This window comes from Anolis sagrei, chromosome X, assembly GCF_037176765.1.
Source record: "Anolis sagrei isolate rAnoSag1 chromosome X, rAnoSag1.mat, whole genome shotgun sequence".
NCBI lineage: Eukaryota > Metazoa > Chordata > Lepidosauria > Squamata > Dactyloidae > Anolis > Anolis sagrei.
Window position 1 is genome coordinate 19,395,021 of NC_090034.1, and position 21,791 is coordinate 19,416,811.

General features: G+C 41.8%; 1 protein-coding gene across 3 annotated transcripts in view; it reads right to left on the minus strand.

Moving 5' to 3' along the window:
* Positions 1 to 21,791, minus strand: part of WDR90 (WD repeat domain 90) — a 63,187-nt gene that overhangs the window by 21,904 nt on the left and 19,492 nt on the right. For all 3 annotated transcript variants that reach the window (XM_060786581.2, XM_060786580.2, XM_060786582.2), the window contains 17 exons: positions 20,664 to 20,809; positions 20,467 to 20,524; positions 18,512 to 18,630; positions 17,066 to 17,227; positions 15,666 to 15,796; positions 15,056 to 15,172; positions 13,194 to 13,429; positions 10,555 to 10,694; positions 8,941 to 9,071; positions 6,927 to 7,057; positions 6,500 to 6,661; positions 6,285 to 6,413; positions 5,129 to 5,262; positions 4,980 to 5,017; positions 3,781 to 3,918; positions 2,323 to 2,496; positions 231 to 331 (listed from right to left, as the gene is read on the minus strand). In XM_060786581.2, coding sequence (XP_060642564.2) covers positions 231 to 331; positions 2,323 to 2,496; positions 3,781 to 3,918; positions 4,980 to 5,017; positions 5,129 to 5,262; positions 6,285 to 6,413; positions 6,500 to 6,661; positions 6,927 to 7,057; positions 8,941 to 9,071; positions 10,555 to 10,694; positions 13,194 to 13,429; positions 15,056 to 15,172; positions 15,666 to 15,796; positions 17,066 to 17,227; positions 18,512 to 18,630; positions 20,467 to 20,524; positions 20,664 to 20,809 — 2,247 coding nt within the window. The remainder of the gene's footprint in view (positions 1 to 230; positions 332 to 2,322; positions 2,497 to 3,780; positions 3,919 to 4,979; positions 5,018 to 5,128; positions 5,263 to 6,284; positions 6,414 to 6,499; positions 6,662 to 6,926; positions 7,058 to 8,940; positions 9,072 to 10,554; positions 10,695 to 13,193; positions 13,430 to 15,055; positions 15,173 to 15,665; positions 15,797 to 17,065; positions 17,228 to 18,511; positions 18,631 to 20,466; positions 20,525 to 20,663; positions 20,810 to 21,791) is intronic.

A 21,791-nucleotide genomic window follows, 5' to 3' on the forward strand; every position in this document is an offset into this window, starting at 1 on the left:
ACATCAATTCATCGGGCGTCCCCTGGGCAACGTCCTTGCAGACGGCCAATTCTCTCACACTAGAAGCAACATGAAATTTCTCAAGTCGCTCCTGACATGACAAAAAAAAAATCCTCCAGGTATTTTCAAACTGCAGTTCCCACAATCCCACAACACTGATGACAACACAAGGGTTATGCTTCCTTTTCTCCATTAATTGTTCCTTCACACATTTCCACGGCAGTCCTTACCTTTGCAGGTGCGGATGCTTTGAAACGAGGACAGAAGTGCCGGTAGCAATCTGGCCGGACATTGGTCTCGGGCACAGATCCTTTGTTTTCCTTTCCACTTTCTAGAAAATAAGAACAAAAAAGAAGCGTTCAGCACTTCTTGCACTTTCAGAATTCTTTCAGGCTGGAATTCCCAACATGTAAGTGGCTGGAGGACGGAGATGGGACACTCATAGAATTATAGAATCAAAGAGTTGGAAGAGACCTCATGGGCCATCCAGTCCAACCCCATGCCAAGAAGCAGGAATATTGCATTCAAATCACCCCTGACAGATGGCCACCCAGCCTCTGTTTAAAAGCTTCCAAAGAAGGAGCCTCCACCACACTAAACATCATTCTCATGTGTTTTACTACCCAATTTTAAATTTAGATTTTACATTAGTATTATGTTGTATTTAATGTGTTGTCAAAGGCTTTCATGGCCAGAATCATTGGGTTGCTGCGAATCTTCCGGGATGTATGGCGATATTCCAGAAGTATTCTTTCCTGACGTTTCGCCCACATCTGTGGCAGGCATCCTCAAAGGTTATGAGGTCTGCTGAAAATTAGGCAAGTGAAGTTTATATACCTGTGAAATAGTGTCCAGGGTGGGAGAAAGAACTCTTGTCTGCTTGAGGCAAGTGTGAATGTTGAAGCTGGCCATCTTGATTAGCACTGAATGGCCTTGTATTGTATTATATTGTATTTATATTATTCTATGATTTTTTAAAAAAAATATTATTCTTTTTATCTATGTATTTTAGCGATACTGCCTTGAGCTGGGTAACAAATACTAATACTAATACCAGTACTAATAATAATTTACCATATTTATTTTATTACAGTAGCAACAAAAAATACATAATTTTCACCTGCGATTCTGAAATGCATCCCATTTTTAAAAAATGTTTATATAGGGAAAAGTGTGTCTTAAATTTGAAGAAATACAACTGCCCTGAGTTGCCCTTGGGCTGAGAAGGGCAGTATATAAATGTGGTTAATAAATAAATAATAAATAAATACAGTATTATTATTCCAAATCTATAAATACGGGCAGCATTTGTATGTTGGTCAGACTCCTGTGACCCTGCCCCCCCCCCCCCCCCCCCGATATTTTCTGTCCAAACTGTCGCTCTTCTTTTCACAGAATCACAGAGTTTGAAGAGGCCTCGTGGGCCATCCAGTCCAACCCCCTGCCAAGAAGTAGGAAAAGTGTATTTAAAGCACCCCCGACAGATGGCCATCCAGCCTTTCTTTAATAGCCTCCAAGGAAGAAGCCTCCACCACACTCTGGGGCAGAGTTCCACTGCTGAACAGCTCTCTCTCACAGTCAGGAAGTTCTTCCTAATGTTCAGGTGGAATCTCCTTTCTTGTAGTTTGAAGCCACAGACCCGCATCCTAGTCTCTAGGGCAGCAGAAAAAAAAGCTTGCTCCCTCCTCTCTATTACTTCCCCTCACATCTTTATAAATGTATCCTCTCATGATGGAAAGAAGTCAAAAATAACTTCAATATGGACAGTCACACATGTAGCTGGAAAGTGTAAATGGAAGGTGCAAGGCCCTTGTTTTATTTTATTTTTAATTAAACACATTACACAGAAAAAAATTCATAGCCAACCCATATGTACAGCCAGCATCAGGGATGGAAAATATGTGGCCCAAAAACTAAAACTGGATGGCAACTCACTCTCACTAGTGGACAACCTGGTTGGGAATGATGGGAGCTGCAGGCAACAACTGTGTGTGTGTTTACATAGTGACTCCCAATATTGGTACTGTTGTTGATATACACCTATAAGGCAACTTCATGTTGTATTGACCCCCTCATGTTTATTCTGAGGAGGTTTCTCATGGCATCCAGCTGAGGCTGGGAGAGCGTCCTTTGTCAAAGTCACCTAGTGAGTTTCCATACCTGAAACCTCTAGTCTCTCAAATTCCATCGGACCATTCTGGTTCTTCAATATCCTGACCGACCCACACTGAATCATTCACTCACCAATGTCACATTGTATATCCTGACCTAAGTAGTGCAAGCGTTACAAAACAAACAAATAAACAAGGAATTTCAACCCACCATTTGCTGCCTGGTTATGCGGCTGGATAACTTCAGGCTTTGCCAACAGTGGCTCTTGGCTACAAATAGCTTCTTTCAAACCGGGGGCTGAGGAGACTTTGTTCCCGTCGATAACTTCTCTCCCTTTGACCTTCTGGTTCACTTCCTTCTCTTCTTCGGATTCAGAAAATGGGTCTAAAAGAGGACAAATGAAGGGCAGAGATCAGGAGGCGGACATTTGCCATTATTATTGCAGCTGAGACTAATCATAGGACAGAGTCCGTTCCATAACTACAAGAGAAAATTTCTTAGAGCTGAATGAGCAAAGTGTGGCCTATGAGCTGCTTTTGTGGCCACCAGAGAAAACCAAAAGTACAAAAAAGATTTTAAAAATTGTTTTGTTCCAAAATGTCCCCTAAGGAGCATGGAAGACATTTCCATCACATCTGGACAACCCTGAGGCTCCCAAGGGTTGAAAGGCTTCGAATTTTGAAAAACATTTTTTGTCTCATAATATTTTCAAGAATACCCCAAAATATAGTGCAAATGCCACCATGTTCCTAAAAATTGGTTTGGCGAGTGCTGTTCTTCAAGGCCTTCTGTGTGGCTAAAGCACCCCCTTGGCCTTTCACCATTGCTCATCCATGCCTTAGGAGATATAAGATGTCATTTGAGAAAAATATATTCTCTCTGCTCCTCTTTCACATAACAATATTGTCTTCTGGTTGTTGAAGGGTTTTTTCGGGCTCTATGGACATGTTCTAGAGGCATTCTCTCCTGACATTTCACCTGCATCTATGGAAGCATCCTCAGAGGTTGTGAGGGAATATTGTCTTCCTTCCCGACTTTTGCTTTAAATACAGTAGAGCACTACGAAATGGACGAAGTTCACCAGATTCACCTATAAGCCTTCTGAAAGTAACACTGAAAACAGAAGCCAGGCCAAAATCTCAAGGAATCATGTAACTTTATCTTCTATCCAGTGTTGCTTTCACTAAAGATAACTGGAGATTAGGACGAAGGATAACTGGAGACTAGGACGAAGAACAATGGCTTCAAACTACAGGAAAGGATATTCCACCTGAACATTAGGAAGAACTTCCTGACTGTGAGAGAGAGCTGTTCAGCAGTGGAACTCTCTGCCCCAGAGTGTGGTGGAGGCTCCTTCTTTGGAGGCTTTTAAACAGAGGATGGCCATCTGTCAGGGGTGCTCTGAATGTGATTTTCCAGCTTCTTAGCAGAATGGTTGGACTGGATGGACCTCAAGGTCTCTTCCAACTCTAGGATTCTAAAATTACAGGGACACAGTGTATTTTCGCTATAATCCTCATTCCAAACTACTGGGAATAGGAAAACACAGAGTGGCTATGTTTTGGCCAATCTAGGAACAGGACAAAAAGGGCATAAAGGTATGGAAGTTTAAAGATCTCCCAAAGAAATTTTATTTCCATTTAACAATTGCAGCTTCCCGCCACTCACCCTTGTCTTCTGCCAGCCGTTGGATAGAGCTGAGTTCGAGGCACGGAGGAGACACAACGGTCGGCACAGGGACCAGCTGGCGAGGAGAGTCCGTGGCTCTGGAGGTGACGTCTTCTTGCAATTGTTCCAGATCAGATTCTGTAAACAGAGAAGTGCTTACAAAAGGGAGCATGAATTCGTGTAGTGATACCAATGCTAGGCTGAGGAAATCTAGGTTTAAATCCCCATTAAGTTACCAATTTTGTTGTGCGGCCTTGGGCCAGTCTCTTTCATTCTCTGCCTAACCCACAGGGTTGTTGTGAGGATAAAACTGGGGACAAGAAATGCCTCAGACACATTTTCATGTTTTTGAAGCATAAAAATAATAATAAACAAACGAAACAATCCCCTTTAGTGGGTACAGACATCAGCTGTTCTGGCCTTGTTAAGATTATTTTCACTATGGATTTTAAATTTATGTCCTGTGTTTACTGTATTTTAATATTTGTTCTGCGTATTTTAATATATGGATTTAATAGAAATACGTTTTTGTCAGAAATATTAAATATTAGTTAGGTATTTTTAATTACAAAAATGTGAGTCAAGCACTGAAAGGGTTAAAGGGATGCAGTGACTCAGAGAAGCTGCGGTTCAGTATAAACAGGTGTGTCTCTTGCTTAGTAATGCAGTCAATCTGAGGTAAACCTCAGTGGGAGAAAGATCTCAGTCTGTAAGCCTCACAGTGTGAGGTAGGCCTTAGTCTATGAGAAGGCCAAGTATGAGAGAAGTCTCCAGTGAGAAGGCTGCTGAGTGTAAAACTACTATGTATTTGTTTATTTGTGTTATGGAAATCTAGTTCTTGTACATAGTGCAACTATATTATTTTGCTACAAAAAAGCTTCCTATGAAAGAGATAACATTGGTATGTGCGTTTTTGTTCTTTTTGTCACTTTTGGCTACAGGTGCTGGGTCACGTTGCTGCTAAGTTACTCTGTTGTCCATTTATGAGGAGGGTCCATTCTTCTATACCATTCTTCTAATTGAATTTCTTTTTTTTCTTTCCAGTTTTTTACTATTATACATCTTATACATTTTGTTTGATAAATTTATAAAAAATAAATAAAAGTAAATTAATGGAGAACATTTTCCAGAATAGTGATAATAATAATTTTATTTCTCACTTATCTGGTGGCATAACTTTACAACAATGCAAAACTTACCAACTTCAGGAGAATTCAGGGACTCAGAGGAATGAATTCTGTAATAGAAAGGGGCAGAGTTAATATCATGGAGGGGAAAAAATACAAAGCATAAATACACAAGCATTCCCAAAACAAAGAGTTTCAATGCGAAAACATGGAGTTCTTACTCGTCTTTGGAGGATTCCTCTGCAAACACACCTAGGAAGTCCCACAGAAAGATGGCATCCCCAACGCTGATGACTTGCCTTTGGTCAGGAGTGAACCTCACCTGTCGTATAGGTTCAGAATGGCCAATAAACACCTGAAAGAAATGCATAAACATGGCATTATAACACCATAGAAAAGGAAGAGACCCCAAAGGCCATCTAGTCAAACCCTCTTCTGCCAGGCAGTAAAAGCACAATTCAAGCCCTCCTGACAGATGGCTATACAGCCTTTGTTTAAAAGCCTCCAAAGAAGGAACTTCCATGAGACTCTGAAACGGAGAGTTGCACTGTTGAACAGCTCTTCTTATGGTTGAGAAGTTCTTTCTAATTAATGTTCAGGTGGAACTGCCTTTCCCGTCATTTGAACCCATTGCACCATTGAGTCCTAGCCTCCAGGGCAGCAGAAAACAAGGCCTGCTCCCTTTTCTTTAATGGCATCCTTTCAAATATTGAAACATAGCTCTCACGTCCCCTCTCAGATTTCTTTTCTTCTTCTTTTTTTAAATATATCTTTATTAAATTTTCAGTATACATTTAAAATATAGATATGTGGCCGCAGCCACTGAGAGATGTGAGAACTAAGATATCTCCGAAAAAAAAGTGAAATAGTAGAAAGCAAAAGAGAAAGTAAAGAGGATAGAAAGGAATAGAGAAACAATAAAGTAATAAATATAAGTTCAGGACCCATTATCAATTAAAAAAAGGGGTAGAAAGAAATTTGTTTTCGACTTCCTGAGGTCTTCCAGTGGTCTACTCTACTGATCTTCTCATCTTCATTTCTTTTCCTTCTCTTCTCATATTCTTACGCTTTCTCTTCCTTCTAACTAAACAGATCATTTCAGTCGCTCTTCTATGGACACTTTCCAGCTTAGAGTCAATATAGCTCTTGAATTGTGTGGCCCAGAACTGGACACAGGGTGATTCCAGGTGAGGTCTGACCAAAGACTGATAATATATTTCTAATTCTACTGCTTCGAAGATTTCCTCCAATCTGATCCATGTCTTTATTTAGTCAATCCCTCAAGCACTCATCCTAGTTTGCTGTGGTTCTGTTAAACCATAAAATTAACCTGAATGGGGTTTTGAAAATTTTAGTTTTCCCTTCTGGGCACATTACCTGAGAGTTGATGTCAAATCTCATCCCATAATCCCACACTTTGATTGCTCTGTCTCCAGCTGTCAGAAGGTACCGGGCATCAGGGCTCATCGACAACGAAGAGCACGACTGTTTGTGTACTTGTGAGATCTGCAATTGACAAAAACCCAAAGGAAACCCTTGAAATTAGGAGACTCATCCCAGAACACACAAAAAGGCCACAGGGGTTCCCTTACCACTCTGATCAAGCGGCCCGTCTTGGCATCCAGCACAAGGACCTTTTGGGAGGACGTCGTCACCAGGAGATGGCCCAGAGGGAAAGGGGCGAAGCAGAGCCTCATGGCCGCATCCAAAGCGGTGCTGTCCAGGTCCAATATGCTCACATCTATTCTCAGTAGCTGTCAGGAGGAGATAAGACAGAGAAGATTAAAATGATGAAACCCCATTGACTGGAATGAAATATTTATTTGTTTGTTTGATTTATATGCTGTTTTCTCAACCCCTAGGGAGACTCAAAACGGTTCACAACAAAGCGAAAGGTAAAATTCAATGCCTCACAATATAAAATGTATTACATAACTAAAATAACATAATAGAATAAAACTAATAAACTATAAAACATTGGATGTAAACAAACATAAAATGTAAGTCATTCAACATTACCTCGTCTAAGGTATGAGCGTCCATGAGAGTCACAATGTATTGGGAAGGCCCCACAAAGGACAAGAGGCGCCCATCGCAACTGACAGACAATGCGTCAGGACCGTGGCCAGCGTCTGGAGACACCACATTCACTGAAGGCAAAGCAATGGGTTATTACATATGAAAGAAGTCATGAAGTAAAGAAAAATGGGAAAAGAAAGAATAACCAAGGCATTTTGCAAAATCATCATAATGCCGTAAAAAGAGTTTACCCAATGATTTTATCTCAGAAAAGGACACAGGCAGGCTGAAGGTGCAGTAAGACTGTACTTGGGTCCAGTCATATAAACAGAATACCACCACCATCTCATAAATTGTTTCTTATGTTAGAGTCTAGACAGGAAAAATGACTAAAAATAAGCTGGGTTTCAATAGAACACTGAGCCAGGTTGTAGTTGAATGGAGAAACGTATAGGCTGTTGTAGTTCAGCCCATGATGGTGTCTGATATTACTGTTGGTGAGAATGGGGATTCTGGGCCTGAGATTTTAAGTCCTGAAACTGAGCAGTCTGTGTCTCCAGCTAGTCAAGGACGCATTCCAGAGAATGCAGCGGAGCCAATCTCTAGGGAAAGGAGTTCAGAGACTGCTAGTTTGCTACAGTGCACAATTCAAAGTGCTGGCTTTAGCCTATAAAGCCCTAAACAGTTCTGGCCCAGCTTACTTGTCTGAATGTATCTCTCCTTATGAACCATCTAGTACCCTAAGATCTTTTGGGGAGGCCCTGTTCTCGGTCCCGCCTTCTTCACAGACTCGGTTGGCGGGAACAAGGGACAGGGCCTTCTCAGCGGTGGACCCTCGGATATGGAACACCCTCTCTAGGGATATCAGATCAGCCCCCACCCTCCTAATTTCAAAAAAAGTTAAAACCTGGCTTTTTGAGCAAGCTTTCCCAAATGCAGTGTAGCAGACAAATTCTGATCTTCGGAACAGCTGGACAATGCGATTGGGTAATGATTTTAGTAATGAGACACTGTGGATTTATATTTTTATTGGTTTTATTTTATCAAATGTTATTTATGCTAAATGTTTTAATTGTTCTTTGTTTTGTAGGCATCGAATTGTGCCATTTGTAAACTGCCCTGAGTCGCCTTCGGGCTGAGAAAGGCGGTATATAAATATGGTTAAAAAATAAATAAATAAATAAATTCTAGGTGCTGAGAATAACGAGCTTCAAGATAATGGTAATGAGTTGATTGATAGGAGACCTAGTTTTAGTAAACTTCGGGCAATAATAATAATAATAATAATAATTATTATTATTATTAGTAGTAGTAGTATAAACTTTATTTACATCCTGCTACCATCTCCCCAAAGGGGACTCGGGGCGGCCCAAAAATAATACAGCAAAATTAGACACAAAACAACAGTAAAATTATATCACAACAAAATACATAAAGTAACAAAATAAAATAAACAGTGCAAAATAACTTGGCCTGGAGTGTGGTAGTTAAGGACAGAGGTGTTTTCCTAGCCTGGAGTGCAACATAGGTGAACTCAGTTTCGTCAAATAGCCATTTAGGGAACAATCCAGAAAGAAATTCAAGGGGAAAGTGGTACTTTGTTGTTGTGTGCCTTCAGGTCATTTCCAACTTATGGTAACTCTATCACAGGGTTTTTTTGGGACTGAGTTTGTGATTGCCTAGAGTCATTCTGCGGGGTTTCATGGACGATAAAGGATTTGAACCCGTATCTTCAGAGTTCTAGTCTAAGACTCAAACCACTACCTCACACTGGCATTCAGAAAATGCTATTATTAGCACACATACATATATACAAGAACTCCCCCAGATCTCTCTGCTTATTTATTTATTTATTTACTTCATTTATATACCGCTTTTCTCAGCCCTTGGGTGACTCAAAGCAGTTAACAATAGCAAAAATTCAATGCTTCCATGTTTCAACTCTTTGGGGCTGGGCAGGAGAAAATGCCATTACTAGGATATACAAGGATTATCTCAAAAGCTCAACACTCACCCAAAATTCTAACAATGTGACTTTTCTGGATGGCACAGTTATAAAGAGTCAAGGTCCCATGACTACAGCAGCTGTACATGAAATTCCCGTCTGGAGAGAAGGTCAGGCCAGTGATCGGACCACGATGCTGCCTGCAAAATGCAAGGCAAAAGGGGGAATTGATCATTACCAACCAAAACCAACAAATGACTCCAAGCATGCAGATAGGGCTAATTTAAATCCAACTCCTAGAAAACATTAGATGAAATGACAAAGAACTCTGAGTCTTTAAACTATGAGACAGATATATAAACCCATTTTCCTACTTCCAACAGACCTCACTACCTCTGAGGATGCTTGCCATAGATGTAGGCGAAACGTCAGGAGAAAATGCCTCTAGAACATGGGCATATAACCTGGAAAAACCTACAACAACCCCATGGGACTTTTTTTCATGTCAGGAGGACCTGAGGAACTGCTTCTGGTGTGAGAGAATTGGCCGTCTGCATGGATGTTGCCCAGGGGATGCACAGATGTTCTTTTGTTTTACTATCCTTGTGGGAGGCTTCTCTCATGTCCCCACAGCTGGAGCTGACAGAGGGAGCTCAACCTGCTCCCCCCAGATTCGAACTGCTGATCTATCGGTCTTAATAATAATAATAATAATAATAATCCTTTATTTATACCCCACCACCATCTCCCTAAGGAGACTCGGGGTGGCCTACATGAAGCCAAGCCCAACAACACATCAGGTCTTCAGTCCCGCTGGCCCATTCCGCCAGCGGGGGCTCCTAACTATGGGACTGATTTTATATAATGGAAAGTGTCTAAGTTGAAAAACAAACCAGCTCTTCCCAATTATTAACTTAGAATATCTATATATATTAAACTCAAATTATGTCTGTCTGTCCCACAAAGGCTACTACTAGATGAAAATCCAGTGGCCCTTTGTGATGTCACTGGATTGGTCGTTGCCAGGCAAAGTGGCCCTTTGTGATGTCATTGGGAAAGGAAGGTGACTTGTGTATGAGGGGAAGGGAAGGGAAGGAGGAAGGGAGGGAGGGAGGGAGGAAGGAAGGAAGGAAAGAGAGAGCCTCAAAGAGAGCCATGTTGCCATGGAGATAATGTAAGGGAGGCTCTCTCAGAGCTGGAGAAGGGAGAAAGGAAGGAAAGAAAAAAAGGGAGAAGAAGGAGTGAAAAAAAAGGTGGGAAGGAAGGAAGAGAAAGGAAAGGGACATATGTATGAGGAAAAGGGAGGAAGAAAGGAAAGAGTCACAAAGAGAGTAATAATTGCCATTGAAACATTATGGGGTCCTCTCAGAACTGCAGGAGGGCAACTGGAAGATGGACAGATAGATAGAAGATGGATGGATGGAAGGATGGATAGATGGATGGGTGGATAGGTAGGTAGGTAGATAGATAGATAGATAGATAGATAGATAGATAGATAGATAGAGGAAAAGAAGGGGAAGGAAAAGGAAGGGAGGGAAAAGGGAAGAAAAAGGGAGAGAGGGAGAGAAAGGAAGGGGGAAAATGTAAGAAGGGAGGGAAACAAAGAAAGGATGAAAGCAGGAGCGTGAGGCCAAATGGATACTCTAGTTTAATCTACAACACTGAAACGACATGAAAGCGTACTTGTGTTCTTCCAGCAATTTTGAGGTCGCCAAGCTGATGGTTCTCACCACACCGGTGTCAAAACCACAAGCAAAGATGTGTTGCGAGGGATGGAAAGACACGGCGCAGGGTGTCTCATCAGAGGCGGTGAATTCATAGAGCTGTAGGAAAGATGGAAATGCCCTGTTCAGATCTGCCATGGCAGGAAGCAAGGAAAAAGCCTCATACTTGATCCCCACACAAGCTGTGCTGCTCTTGAATGCAAGAAAGGGAATCAATACATTGATTTGATGTGGCAGAAGCATACACTGGTAAAAGAAAATATGAATAGGAAACTATAATAGATGGGAGTGCAGTCATTTGATTAAAGGCTCCTTAACTACTTGGACATAAGAACCAATAAATACAGTAATTTCGAAAGAGCTAACTGTCTTAATTCATTTATCACCACAAAAAGACAAATGTGTGGGGAGAGAAAGAATCTAGTACATATTCAGGCAGGCAAATTTATCTAAGAGGATTTCAATCCACTTCCTTTGATGATGTATTTATTTATCGTGTCAGAAGCGAATTGAGAGTACAGTTCTCTTTTTTTTTTTGTCATGTCAGGAGCGATTTGAGAAACTGCAAGTCACTTCTGGTGTGAGAGTAACCACAGAGTAAGTGCTCTGTGGTTTGCCGTCTGCAAGGACATTGCCCAGGGGACGCCCGGATGATTTGATGTTTTTATCATCTTTGTGGGAGGCTTCTCTCAGGTCCCCGCATGAGGAGCTGGAGCTGATAGAGGGTGCTCATCCGCCTCTCCCCGGATTCGAACCTGCGACCTGTCGGACTTCAGTCCTGCCGGCACAGGGGTTTAACCCACTATGCCACCGGGGGCTCATACAGTTATAATGTATAAAAAAACCACAATGAATTTAAAAATTTGGCATTATACTAAATTTTCTTTGACCATAAGCTGGTCACTTGGAGTGTCTCTGGTGTTGCTGGAAGAAGGTCCTCCATTATGCATTTGACAGGGCCCAGGCTGCATTGTAGTAAGTGCTCTGTGGTTTGCTCTTTTCTACACTCATATGTCGTGGACTCCACTTCGTAGCCCCATTTCTTAAGGTTGGCTCTGCATTTCATGGTCTCAGAGCACAGTCTGTTCAGTGCCTTCTAGGTCACCCAATCTTCTGTGTGCCCAAGAGAGAGTCTGTCATCTAGTATCAGCCACGGAATGAGGTTCTGGGTTTTAGCCTGCTACTTTTGGGCTCTTGCTTGCTGAGGTGTTCCTGTGAGTATCTCTGTAGATCTTAGGAAGACTTTTCTTAGTTTTAGGTGTTGGCTTGCTGACTGATATCCAAAGAGAGTGTGGGCCAGAGATGTCACTGCCTTTGTCCTTTCATTGCTGGCTGCTACTTCCCGGCAGATGTCAGGTGGTTCGATATCGGCTAAACAGTATAATTTCTCCAGTGTTGTGGGGCGTAGACATCCTGTGATAATGCAGCATGTCTCATTAAGAGCCACATCCACTGTTTTAACATGGTGAGATGTATTCCACACTGGGCATGCGTATACAGCAGCAGAGTAGCAAAGTGCAAGGGCAGATGTCTTCACTGTGTCTGGTTGTGATTCCCAGGTTGTGCCAGTGAGTTTTCATATGATATTATTTCTAGCACCCACTTTTTGCTTGACAGTCAAACAGTGCTTCTTGTAAGTCAGAGCACAGTTCAGGATAACTCCTAGGTATTTGGGTGTGCTGCAATGCTCCAGTGGGATTCTTTCCTAGGTAATCCTCAGAGCTTGAGATGCTTGTCTGTTTTTAAGGTGAAAAGCACACATCCATGTTTTAGATGGATTAGGAATCAGATGGTTTTCCCTGTAATAGGCAGTAAGAGTACCTAGAGCTTTGGAGAGCTTCTGTTCAACCATTTTAAAGATCCCTGCTTGAGTGGTAATGGCACGATCATCAGCATAGATGAAACTCTCTGTCCCTTCTGGCAATGGCTGGTCATTTGTGCAAATGTTGAACATTGATAGATCTAGCACACTCTCCTGAGGCAGGCCGTTCTTCTGTTTCCATCTGCTTTTCTGGCCCTGGAACTCAACAAGGAAGCTCCTGTTTCGTAGCAGATTTCCTATGACGCAGGCGAGGTAGTAATACTTTGTGATATTATAAATATTTCTCATATTATAAATTGTTCTCATACATGTTTCATGCATTGATAGGAATTACACATTGTACAATACAGATGGGCAACCTAAAATGCTATGTTTTGAATAAGAGCTATGGTCAGAAAACAAAAAGTCTGAATTTAAAATGTATTTCTTCTTTGAATGGATAGAGAATACTATACATCACAAATGAGTATTTTCAAAAAGTTTAAACTCTTATGCAGACTCTTGAATAAATTATGGCAGAGCCTAAGGACATCCATTTTGGTGACAGCAGAGCAGGTTTGTATATATTAGGAGGCCCGGGTTCCTGTTATAAACTTCTAATCTGCCCCCAAACTACCTATCAAATATATGTTTGTTTAAATCAACTTTCTGTATAAGTCAAGGGCAGGCTTTGGGGCCTAAATATGGCAAGAACTGGTGGGAAGTTAAGATCAACAACATCTAAGTGGTCCAATTAAAGCTGTGATTCATTCACAGCTTAATTTATAAGAATCTACCTGCTGCATTGATTCAAGGTTCCAGATGCGGATGCTGTTATCCTGGGACACCGTCACCAGCTGTTTCTGGCATCCCTCCACAGAGAAGGCAGACACAGAATCCGCGTGGGAGCGCATGATCGTACAGTAGTCCTTAGACTGGATGTCCAGGCAGCCCACGTTCCCAGTGGCGGTCGTGCACAAAACTTTCAGATTATCTGGGCTGATTCGAACGGAAGACAGCGGGTAGTCGTGCTCTGCAGAAAGGCAAAGACCTTCTTCAGAGTTTTAACAAGATTAATCTTCTGTTTATGTTTACTAGAAAAGTAAAAAAGCCCTTCCCCATTATCCTCCCCGAATACTGTTGTCTCTGACTGTCTTTCTCACTCTATTCCTTCCCATCTCATTAATGACGCAGAGTGATATTCTCAAGTTTGTGTTAAGTTACCAAAACCTCCTGATCAGTGTGTTCTCTCTCGGTCTTTGTGTGAACGCTGAATGCAGAATATGGTCTTTTGAGTCTTTCCCTTTGTCTGATCTTAGATGGAAATGGAGATTATAACAAGCTTCTACTTAGATTGAGTTAGACCAGTGGTTCCTAACCTTTGGTCTTCCAGGCGTTTTGAACTAACAAGCCACACCTAAAAACTGTCAGGCCACAAATGCTAATCAAGGTGGCCAATTGAAACATTAACACCTAGTTCCAACAGACAAGAGTTCTTTCTCCCACCCTGGACCTTCCACAGATATATAAACCCAATTTATAATCTATCAGGGCCAGGTAATACCTCCCTAGAAAGGATCCCCCTGGCAGGAAGCAGCCAGGTTTTGAAGCTGCAAGGCCATTCATTGCTAATCAAGGTGGCCAATTGCAACGAGTTCTTTCTCCCACCCTAGACATTATTCCACAGAAATATAAGCCCTAATTGCTTTGTTTCCAACAAACCTCACAACCTCTGAGGATGCTTGCTACAGATGCAGGAGAAACATCAGGAGAGAATGCTTCTAGAACATGGCCATACATCCCAAAAAACCTACAACAACCCAATGATTCCGGCCATGAAAGCCTTCAACAATATGTTTTGAATTTCATTTCCCACAATTCCCAACAGCTGGTAAACTGGCTGGAAGTCCAAAACACCTGGAGAACCAAAGATTGGGAACCACTAAGTTAGAAAGTCTAATCTAGACCCCATCTTTACTCTCTAGAAAATATAGTTCTTTATGTTTTAATAAACTTTTTGAAGCTTGAAGGCAGACTCTGCTGCTGTTTTTAAGCTCAAGGTTCCTTCAGCCACAGTGTTGCCTCCTGCAGTGTGTGGGTAAACTACTCTGCTGTGTTTTGTCTTTTTAAATACTAGTTATTTGGGGGAATCTCTATAACAAAAGAAAAAATCACTCTGGTGATCACACTACGGATAAGATGGCTGTGATTAGTCACGCCCACGGAGCCTTCCTTATGGTGACTCCTGCAAAGATGGGGCCAAGGGAATGATTTTAAAAGGACTTTATGTTCTCTTGGCTTTACTAAAGTTGCTTAATGGTTATAGTGAAAATTAAACTGACTTTGGGAGACATCCGAATGTTACAAAATATTTATGAAAAAAATGGGTGTTTCAATTTCTAAATCCTCCCAACCTTTCCTATATGTCTCAGAAATCACTTCATATGAACAAATTTAACAAAGTTGATATGACTTCCTATTTTTATCCGAAATTATGCACAAGCCTAATTACTACTAGTAGAGTTTGTGGAGATCACATGCCTCACAGATGTATGGAGATCACCATCCAGCTTCCCTTTTTCTATATACAACTTTACCTGAGAGGTCTGAATTAAGCATATACTTAGTCATGGGATTATGATGCTAAAGCTATACATACCTGCTTCCAAAAAGACTTCGGAGAAGTCCAGGGGCCACAAGCGCAGGTAGCCATCTTCAGAGGCTGTGGCACAAAAGCTTGAAGAGAGACATATACTGTTCAGTGCAATCCCAGGACCTAAAAAAACAAAGATCCAATATGTTCTGAAATGTGCACGGAGCTGCAGACGGAAAACCTCCGATTCACAGGAGATCAGCAGCACTTCAGTGAACTATCCTCTCCATGGGAAGATTTTGAACTTGTTCAGGTAACCACTCCAACTATTATGAAATGGCCTTGAAAAACTCAGGGCATATCTACACTGTCAAAACAATGCAGTGTGGCATCACTTCAACTGCCTTGGCTCAATCCTGCAGAAGAGTGCTGGTGCCTCACCAAACAACTCCCATATTTCCATAGTATTGAGTCAGGGAAGTTAAAGTGGTGTTAAACCACATTAAAAATCTATCATTGTCTCAACTCCATCATTTTGGTGGTCTCAACATGCCCACCTATTATAATATGGTTCATTTACTCCTCAGTGTCTTACATATTTCTGCAATATTTTAAAATTTGTTTTGCAAACAAAATTGCCTTTAGAAAACCCTTCACACCACTGCAGATGTCATACCGGAGTTAAACGTTTGCTTTTCCCGCCGGTGAGAATGCTGCACCTCAGTTGGCATGAGGCGACGGGCATTTCTGATGGTGACGTTCTTATAGTCGATTTCCAAAACATGCCCACTCCTGCTGCAAACAAACCTACGGAAGCAACAAGAAGGACACCCAACCACAAAAGCAATTGATAATACAGTCAGAATTTATGGAATTCCTAATGCTACAAGATTCGCTGTGAAATATGCAAAGCAGCTATTCTGTATCCAAACATTGACAACGTAGTCAGTGCGCATTCAGAAGAAGACCTACAAGCCACTCTAAACACTTTTACAGAAGCATACGAGAAGATCAGCCTGTCATTGAACATCGGGAAAACTAAAGTCTTCTTCCAGCAGGCACCAGCCAATCCCTCTGCAATGCCAGAAATACAGCTCAATGGCATAACATTAGAAAATGTTGACCATTTCCACTCCACTGACAGCCACCTCTTGACAAAAGTCAACATTGACACTGAAATACAACACCGCCTGAGCTCTGCGAGTGCAGAATGAAGCAGAGAATGTTTGAGGACTGGGACATCTATAGGGAGACGAAGGTGCTTGTTTCTAAAGCTATTGTCCTCCCAACCCTGCTATTTGCCTGTGAAACGTGGACTGTCTACACACGTCACATGCAACTCCTAGAATGATTCCATCAGCGCTGCCTCCGATAAATCCTGCAAATCTCTTGGGAAGACAGGCAGACAAATGTCAGTGTGCTGAAAGAAGCAAAGACCACCAGCATTGAAGGGATGCTCCTATGCCATTAACTCTGTTGGACTGGCCATGCTGTCGGAATACCCGATCACCATCTCCCAAAACAGTTACTCTCAACTCAAGAACAGGAAACGTAACGTTGGTGGACAGGAAAGGAGATTTAAAGATGGGCTTAAAAACTGTGGCATAGACACAGAGAAATGGGAAGCCCTGGCCCTTGAGTGCTCTAACTGGAGGTCAGCTGTGACCAGCAGTGCTGCAGAATTCAAAGAGGCACGAATGGAGGTTGAAAGGGAGAAACGTGCCAAGAGGAAGGTGCATCAAGCCAACCCTGACCAGGACTGCTTTTCATCTGGAAATGGATGTCCTCACTGCAGGAGAACATGCGGATCGAGAATAGGGCTCCATAGCCACCTACGAACCCACCACCAAGACACTAGACTTGGAAGACCACCATCCTCGGGCTACGAGGGATCACCTAAGTAAACAAAGTATCCAAACATTGTTTTTCCATCCTTAACTATATATACATATATCTACTGAATTAAAAAAAATTACCCATCTTAGACAGAGGGCACTTCAGATATCTTGAAGACTACTTTGCAATATTGATATGAGTCAAAGAGCAATGTCTGAGGAGAGTAAAGCAGCTTCTTACAAGGTCCGGTCATCTGGTTCACACTGAGAGGACTGGCCGGCCTCAAAGTCCAGGTCAGTGAAGTCCAGCGACCGGTATTCACCCAAATTGACTGGACATGAACGCAGAGATCCACTTCTGACCCGCCAGAGCCTCACGTTGTCTCTGCCGCATGACACCATCCTATTATGGGAAAGAAACAAGGAAGGGTTTTGAGAGAAAAGCAATAGGATGTGGAGCAGCTTGTCCTAACAATGCTGCTTGGATGCAACTTTTGTACCCATTAGCAATGTTGCTTTGTTGTTGCTGCTGTTCATCTTGGACTAAACATCTATGTTTTGAGCAGTTATACCCATGTAAATAATGCTGGCATATCTGCAAATAGACTAGCCAAGAGAAAAACTGCACCACACTATCCACTGCATTTACAATCTGGTGGCAGATGAAATTATCATATATCAAGTGTCCAACAACCTGGATTCAAGCAAACAAGATAGAAAGGCTATAAAATAATAATAATAATAATAATTGAATAAATAACAAATAAATAACAAACCACTAAAGATGGTTCCAGTGGTGATCAGCACGCTGGGTACAGTGCCTAAAAACCTTGGCCTGCACTTAAACACAATTGGTGTTGACAAAATTACTATCTGCCAGCCGCAAAAGGCCACCTTACTGGGATCTGCATGCATTATTTGTCGATACATCACACAGTCCTAGACACTTGGGAAGTGCCTGACGTGTGATCCCATACAACAGCCAGCAGAGTGTCTGCTGTGGACTCATCTTGTTGTATTTCAAATAATAATAAACAATGTATTGCCGAAGGCTTTCATGGCCGGAATCACTGGGTTGTTGTAGGTTTTGTTTTTCGGGCTATATGGCCATGTTCTAGAGGCATTCTTTCCTGACGTTTCACCTGCATCTATGTCAAGCATCCTCAGAGGTATTGAGGTCTGTTGGAACTAGGAAAATAGGTTTACATATCTGTGGAAAGACCAGGGTGGGACAAAGAACTCTTGTCTGCTGGAGCTAGGTGTGAATGTTTCAACTGATGTTTCAACTAATCAAGGTGATCAGTTGAAACATTCACACCTACAACAACCCAATAATAATCAACTTTATTTGTAACCCACCCTCTCTCCCCAATGGGACTCAGGGCGGACCCACATTAAATTTGGGTCCCTGCAATGATGTTTGCTCCAAGAGGAAGCACGACCTGTGTTTTGGCAGTTGCATGCCTTCAAAGTAATTTCCAAGTTACGGCAACCTCAATGTGAACTTCTAATTGGCTTTTCTGTGCAAGATGTATTAAGAATAGGTTTCCCATAACTTCCTAATGAGGCTGACAGTGTGTGACATGTCCAAGTTCACCCCATGGGCTTCCATGGTCCAACTGATCTCCAAAAGTCCTAATCCAATACTCAAGATCACTACTCAAACATTGGCTTTTGTGATCTTTACCTGGTATCATCAAAGAAGGCAATCTTGATGGTTTGGATGTCCACGTCTGTGTGTGCTTTGGCCAGCATCACGGCTTCTCCTCCATGATTCACATTAATGGTATTCCACACAACAACAACCTGCAAGGAAAGGAAAGGGTGACAGATGAGGCCGAGTGGGATGCAGAAGACACCCCAGGAGTTACTTTACACAGGGCCCTGCAAATAAAGCAGCTCCACACATGAGAAATTCCTGGCAACATCTTCAGAATAATTCTTATTGCTTCAAGGCAGATGACAGATTCTGGATTTTTGTCCTCTGAAGGTATAAAATGTAAGTAGCCAAATCCTACATGTAAATCTTTACATGGAAAATACTTCTCATGGAACCCATTCAAATTCCCCTCTGTCCCAATCAAGTACATTGCCCTGAAAAGTCTGTTTATAGCCATAAGTAAAGTAAAGGTTTCCCAGACATTAAATCTAGTCATGTTTGACTCTGGGGGTGGTGTTCATCTCCATTTCTAAGCCAAAGAACTGGCGTTGTCCACAGTCACCTCCAAGGTCATGTGGCTAGCATGACTGCATGAAGCACCATTACCTTCCCACAGAAATAGTACCTACTAATCTATTCACATTCACATGTTTTTGAACTGCTAGGTTAGCAGAAGCTGGGGCTAACAGCAGGAGCTCACCCCACTCTCTGGATTCGAACTGCTAACCGTTTAACCTGCTGTGTCACCAGGGGACCCGTATATAGCCATAATAATAATAATTATATTATTATTATTGTTATTTCTTCAATTGTAAGACGCCATCAATTGTGAGGCACACTCTTAGTTCAATAACACTATCACCAACAAAAATACATAAGATACACCTGTGATACTTAGAGAAAATTATATAGGAAAAAAGTGCCTTAGAATTGAAGAGATACCATACTAAAACTATCTAAAATATATAAACAACCGTGCAAAGAAGCACAATTTATTGTCAAAGGCTTTCATGGCCGGAATCACTGGGTTGTTGTAGGTTTTTTCGGGCTGTATGGCCATGGTCTAGAGGCATTCTCTCCTGACGTACAATTCAAATTATACTTTTGGGTTGTTGTAGGTTTTTTCGGGCTGTATGGCCATGGTCTAGAGGCATTCTCTCCTGACGTTTCGCCTGCACTTTGGCATGCTTGCCAAAGTGCAGGCGAAACATCAGGAGAGAATGCCTCTAGACCATGGCCATAGAGCCCGAAAAAACCTACAACAACCCAGAAGTACAATTTGTTCTCCAAGTATCTTAATCATCTCCAGATAAGTATCTCATGATTTTCCAAGTAACTAGAAAACAACAATTGACTTTAGATCACAGTGTAAGCACAGGGAGGTGAATATGACTTCCTAGATGTGAGTCAGTCACAGCTCAACCTCAAAAAACCCTCTGGGAAGATATACATCTATATCCAACAATCAAGGAGATTAAATTTAACACAGTGAGCCCTTAGTATCCACTGGGGTTTGGCTGCAGGATTCTCCCATGGATATCAATGGATGCTCAGGTCCAGTTATACACAATGATATAGTAAAATGACATCTCTCGGATAAAACAGCAAAATCAAGCTTTTGCTTTTTGGGTTGTCTTTAAATATTTTTAAGCCATGAATGGTTGAATCCATCAATGCAGAAGGTCAACTGTATGCACAAGCAATAGAATATTTCAATCGCTGTCAAAATTGCTATAGAAAACATAGAAGCACCAAAAAATTGACTTGCATTTCCTTGTCTTTATTTATTTATTTACAGCATTTCTACCCCGTCCTTCTCAACCCCCGTGGGGGGACTCAGAGAGGCTAACACTGGCAACAACTCGATGCTGCAATATCGCAATATAAAACCATAAATACATAATAGATTAAAACAATAACCTTAATTATAATTATTATAGTCATATCGCCATCTTTAGAGGAAGAAGTGGTGCTTTACTCACAGTTTTCCCATGCTTGTCCTTTCCCGTACCACACAAAACACCCCCACTGTACGATAAACTGCAAAATAGGAAGGGTGATGTGTAAATGACGGAGAACATAGAAGATGCAGCATGTTGGGCAACACTGACACCATCAAAACTAATGGCCTTAGGCTTTCCCACTTTTTCCCTCCTCCTTTACACTGCCTGCTCCTTACCTGAGACAAGAGACTGAATGCATGCCGGCTTTAAACATGCAGAGGCACTTCCCTGTCGGAAAATCCCAAAGCCGCATCACGCTGGGTTGCCCAATCTGTGCAGACGCCAGCAAGGTGCTGTTGCCATTGAACGCCAGGGCTGACACCTGTGGAATTCAGTAGAAAGAGTCTTATCATTCCTTTCACAGCAGGAAAAATGGGGGGGGGGGGGAACGGCTCATCCGTGTGATCCACATGGAGGGATTTGCAAAAAAAAATTAGGTAATTGTTCTTCATAACCTGTCGGGGTTATAAGAGTTTTGGATTTTTCTCCCAAATACCACATTTCATTACATAATAGTCACACTTTTATCCTTTTTTAAATAAAAACTAGCTGTCCCCTGCCACGCATTGCTGTGGCCCAGTCTGTTGATCTGGAAAATAAAGTAATGAGAAAGTGTTGGTTTCTAATATATGTAATATTTTTATGCTTGTGGGTAAACATAATTTCTTGTTATTTCTTTGTCAGTGTTGATGTGGAGAGTGTCTGGTTTGCTCACCCTGGAACATGCAACATATCATTGCCCTTCTGTAAGGGTCCCTTTCAAATCTATGATACTATATCTCTGTGTGTGTGAATCATAGCTATCTATCTATTTATCTATCTATATCTATGGCTGGGTGGCTCCTTGTTAGGAGGACTTTGATTACCTTTTCTTGCCCTGGTAAAGGAAGTTGGACTGGATGGCCTTAAGTATTTTCTCTTGGTCATGGGGGTTCTGTGTGGGAAGTTTGCCCCGATTCTGTCGTTCGTGGGGTTCAGAATGCTCTTTGATTGTAGGTGAACTGTGAATCCCAGTGACTACAACTCCCAAATGTCAAGATTCTATTTTCCCAAAACTCCACCAGTGTTCACATTTGGACATATTGAGTATTCTTGTAGAGTTTGGTCCAGATCCATCGTTGTTTGAGTTCACAGTGATCTCTGGATGTAGGTGAACTACAATTCCGAAATCAAAGGACACTGCCCACCAAACCCTTCCAGTATTTTCTGTTGGTCATGGGAGAACTGTGTGCCAAGTTTGGTTCAATTCCATCGTTGGTGGGGTTCAGAATGTTCTTTGATTGTAGTGAACTATAAATCCCAGC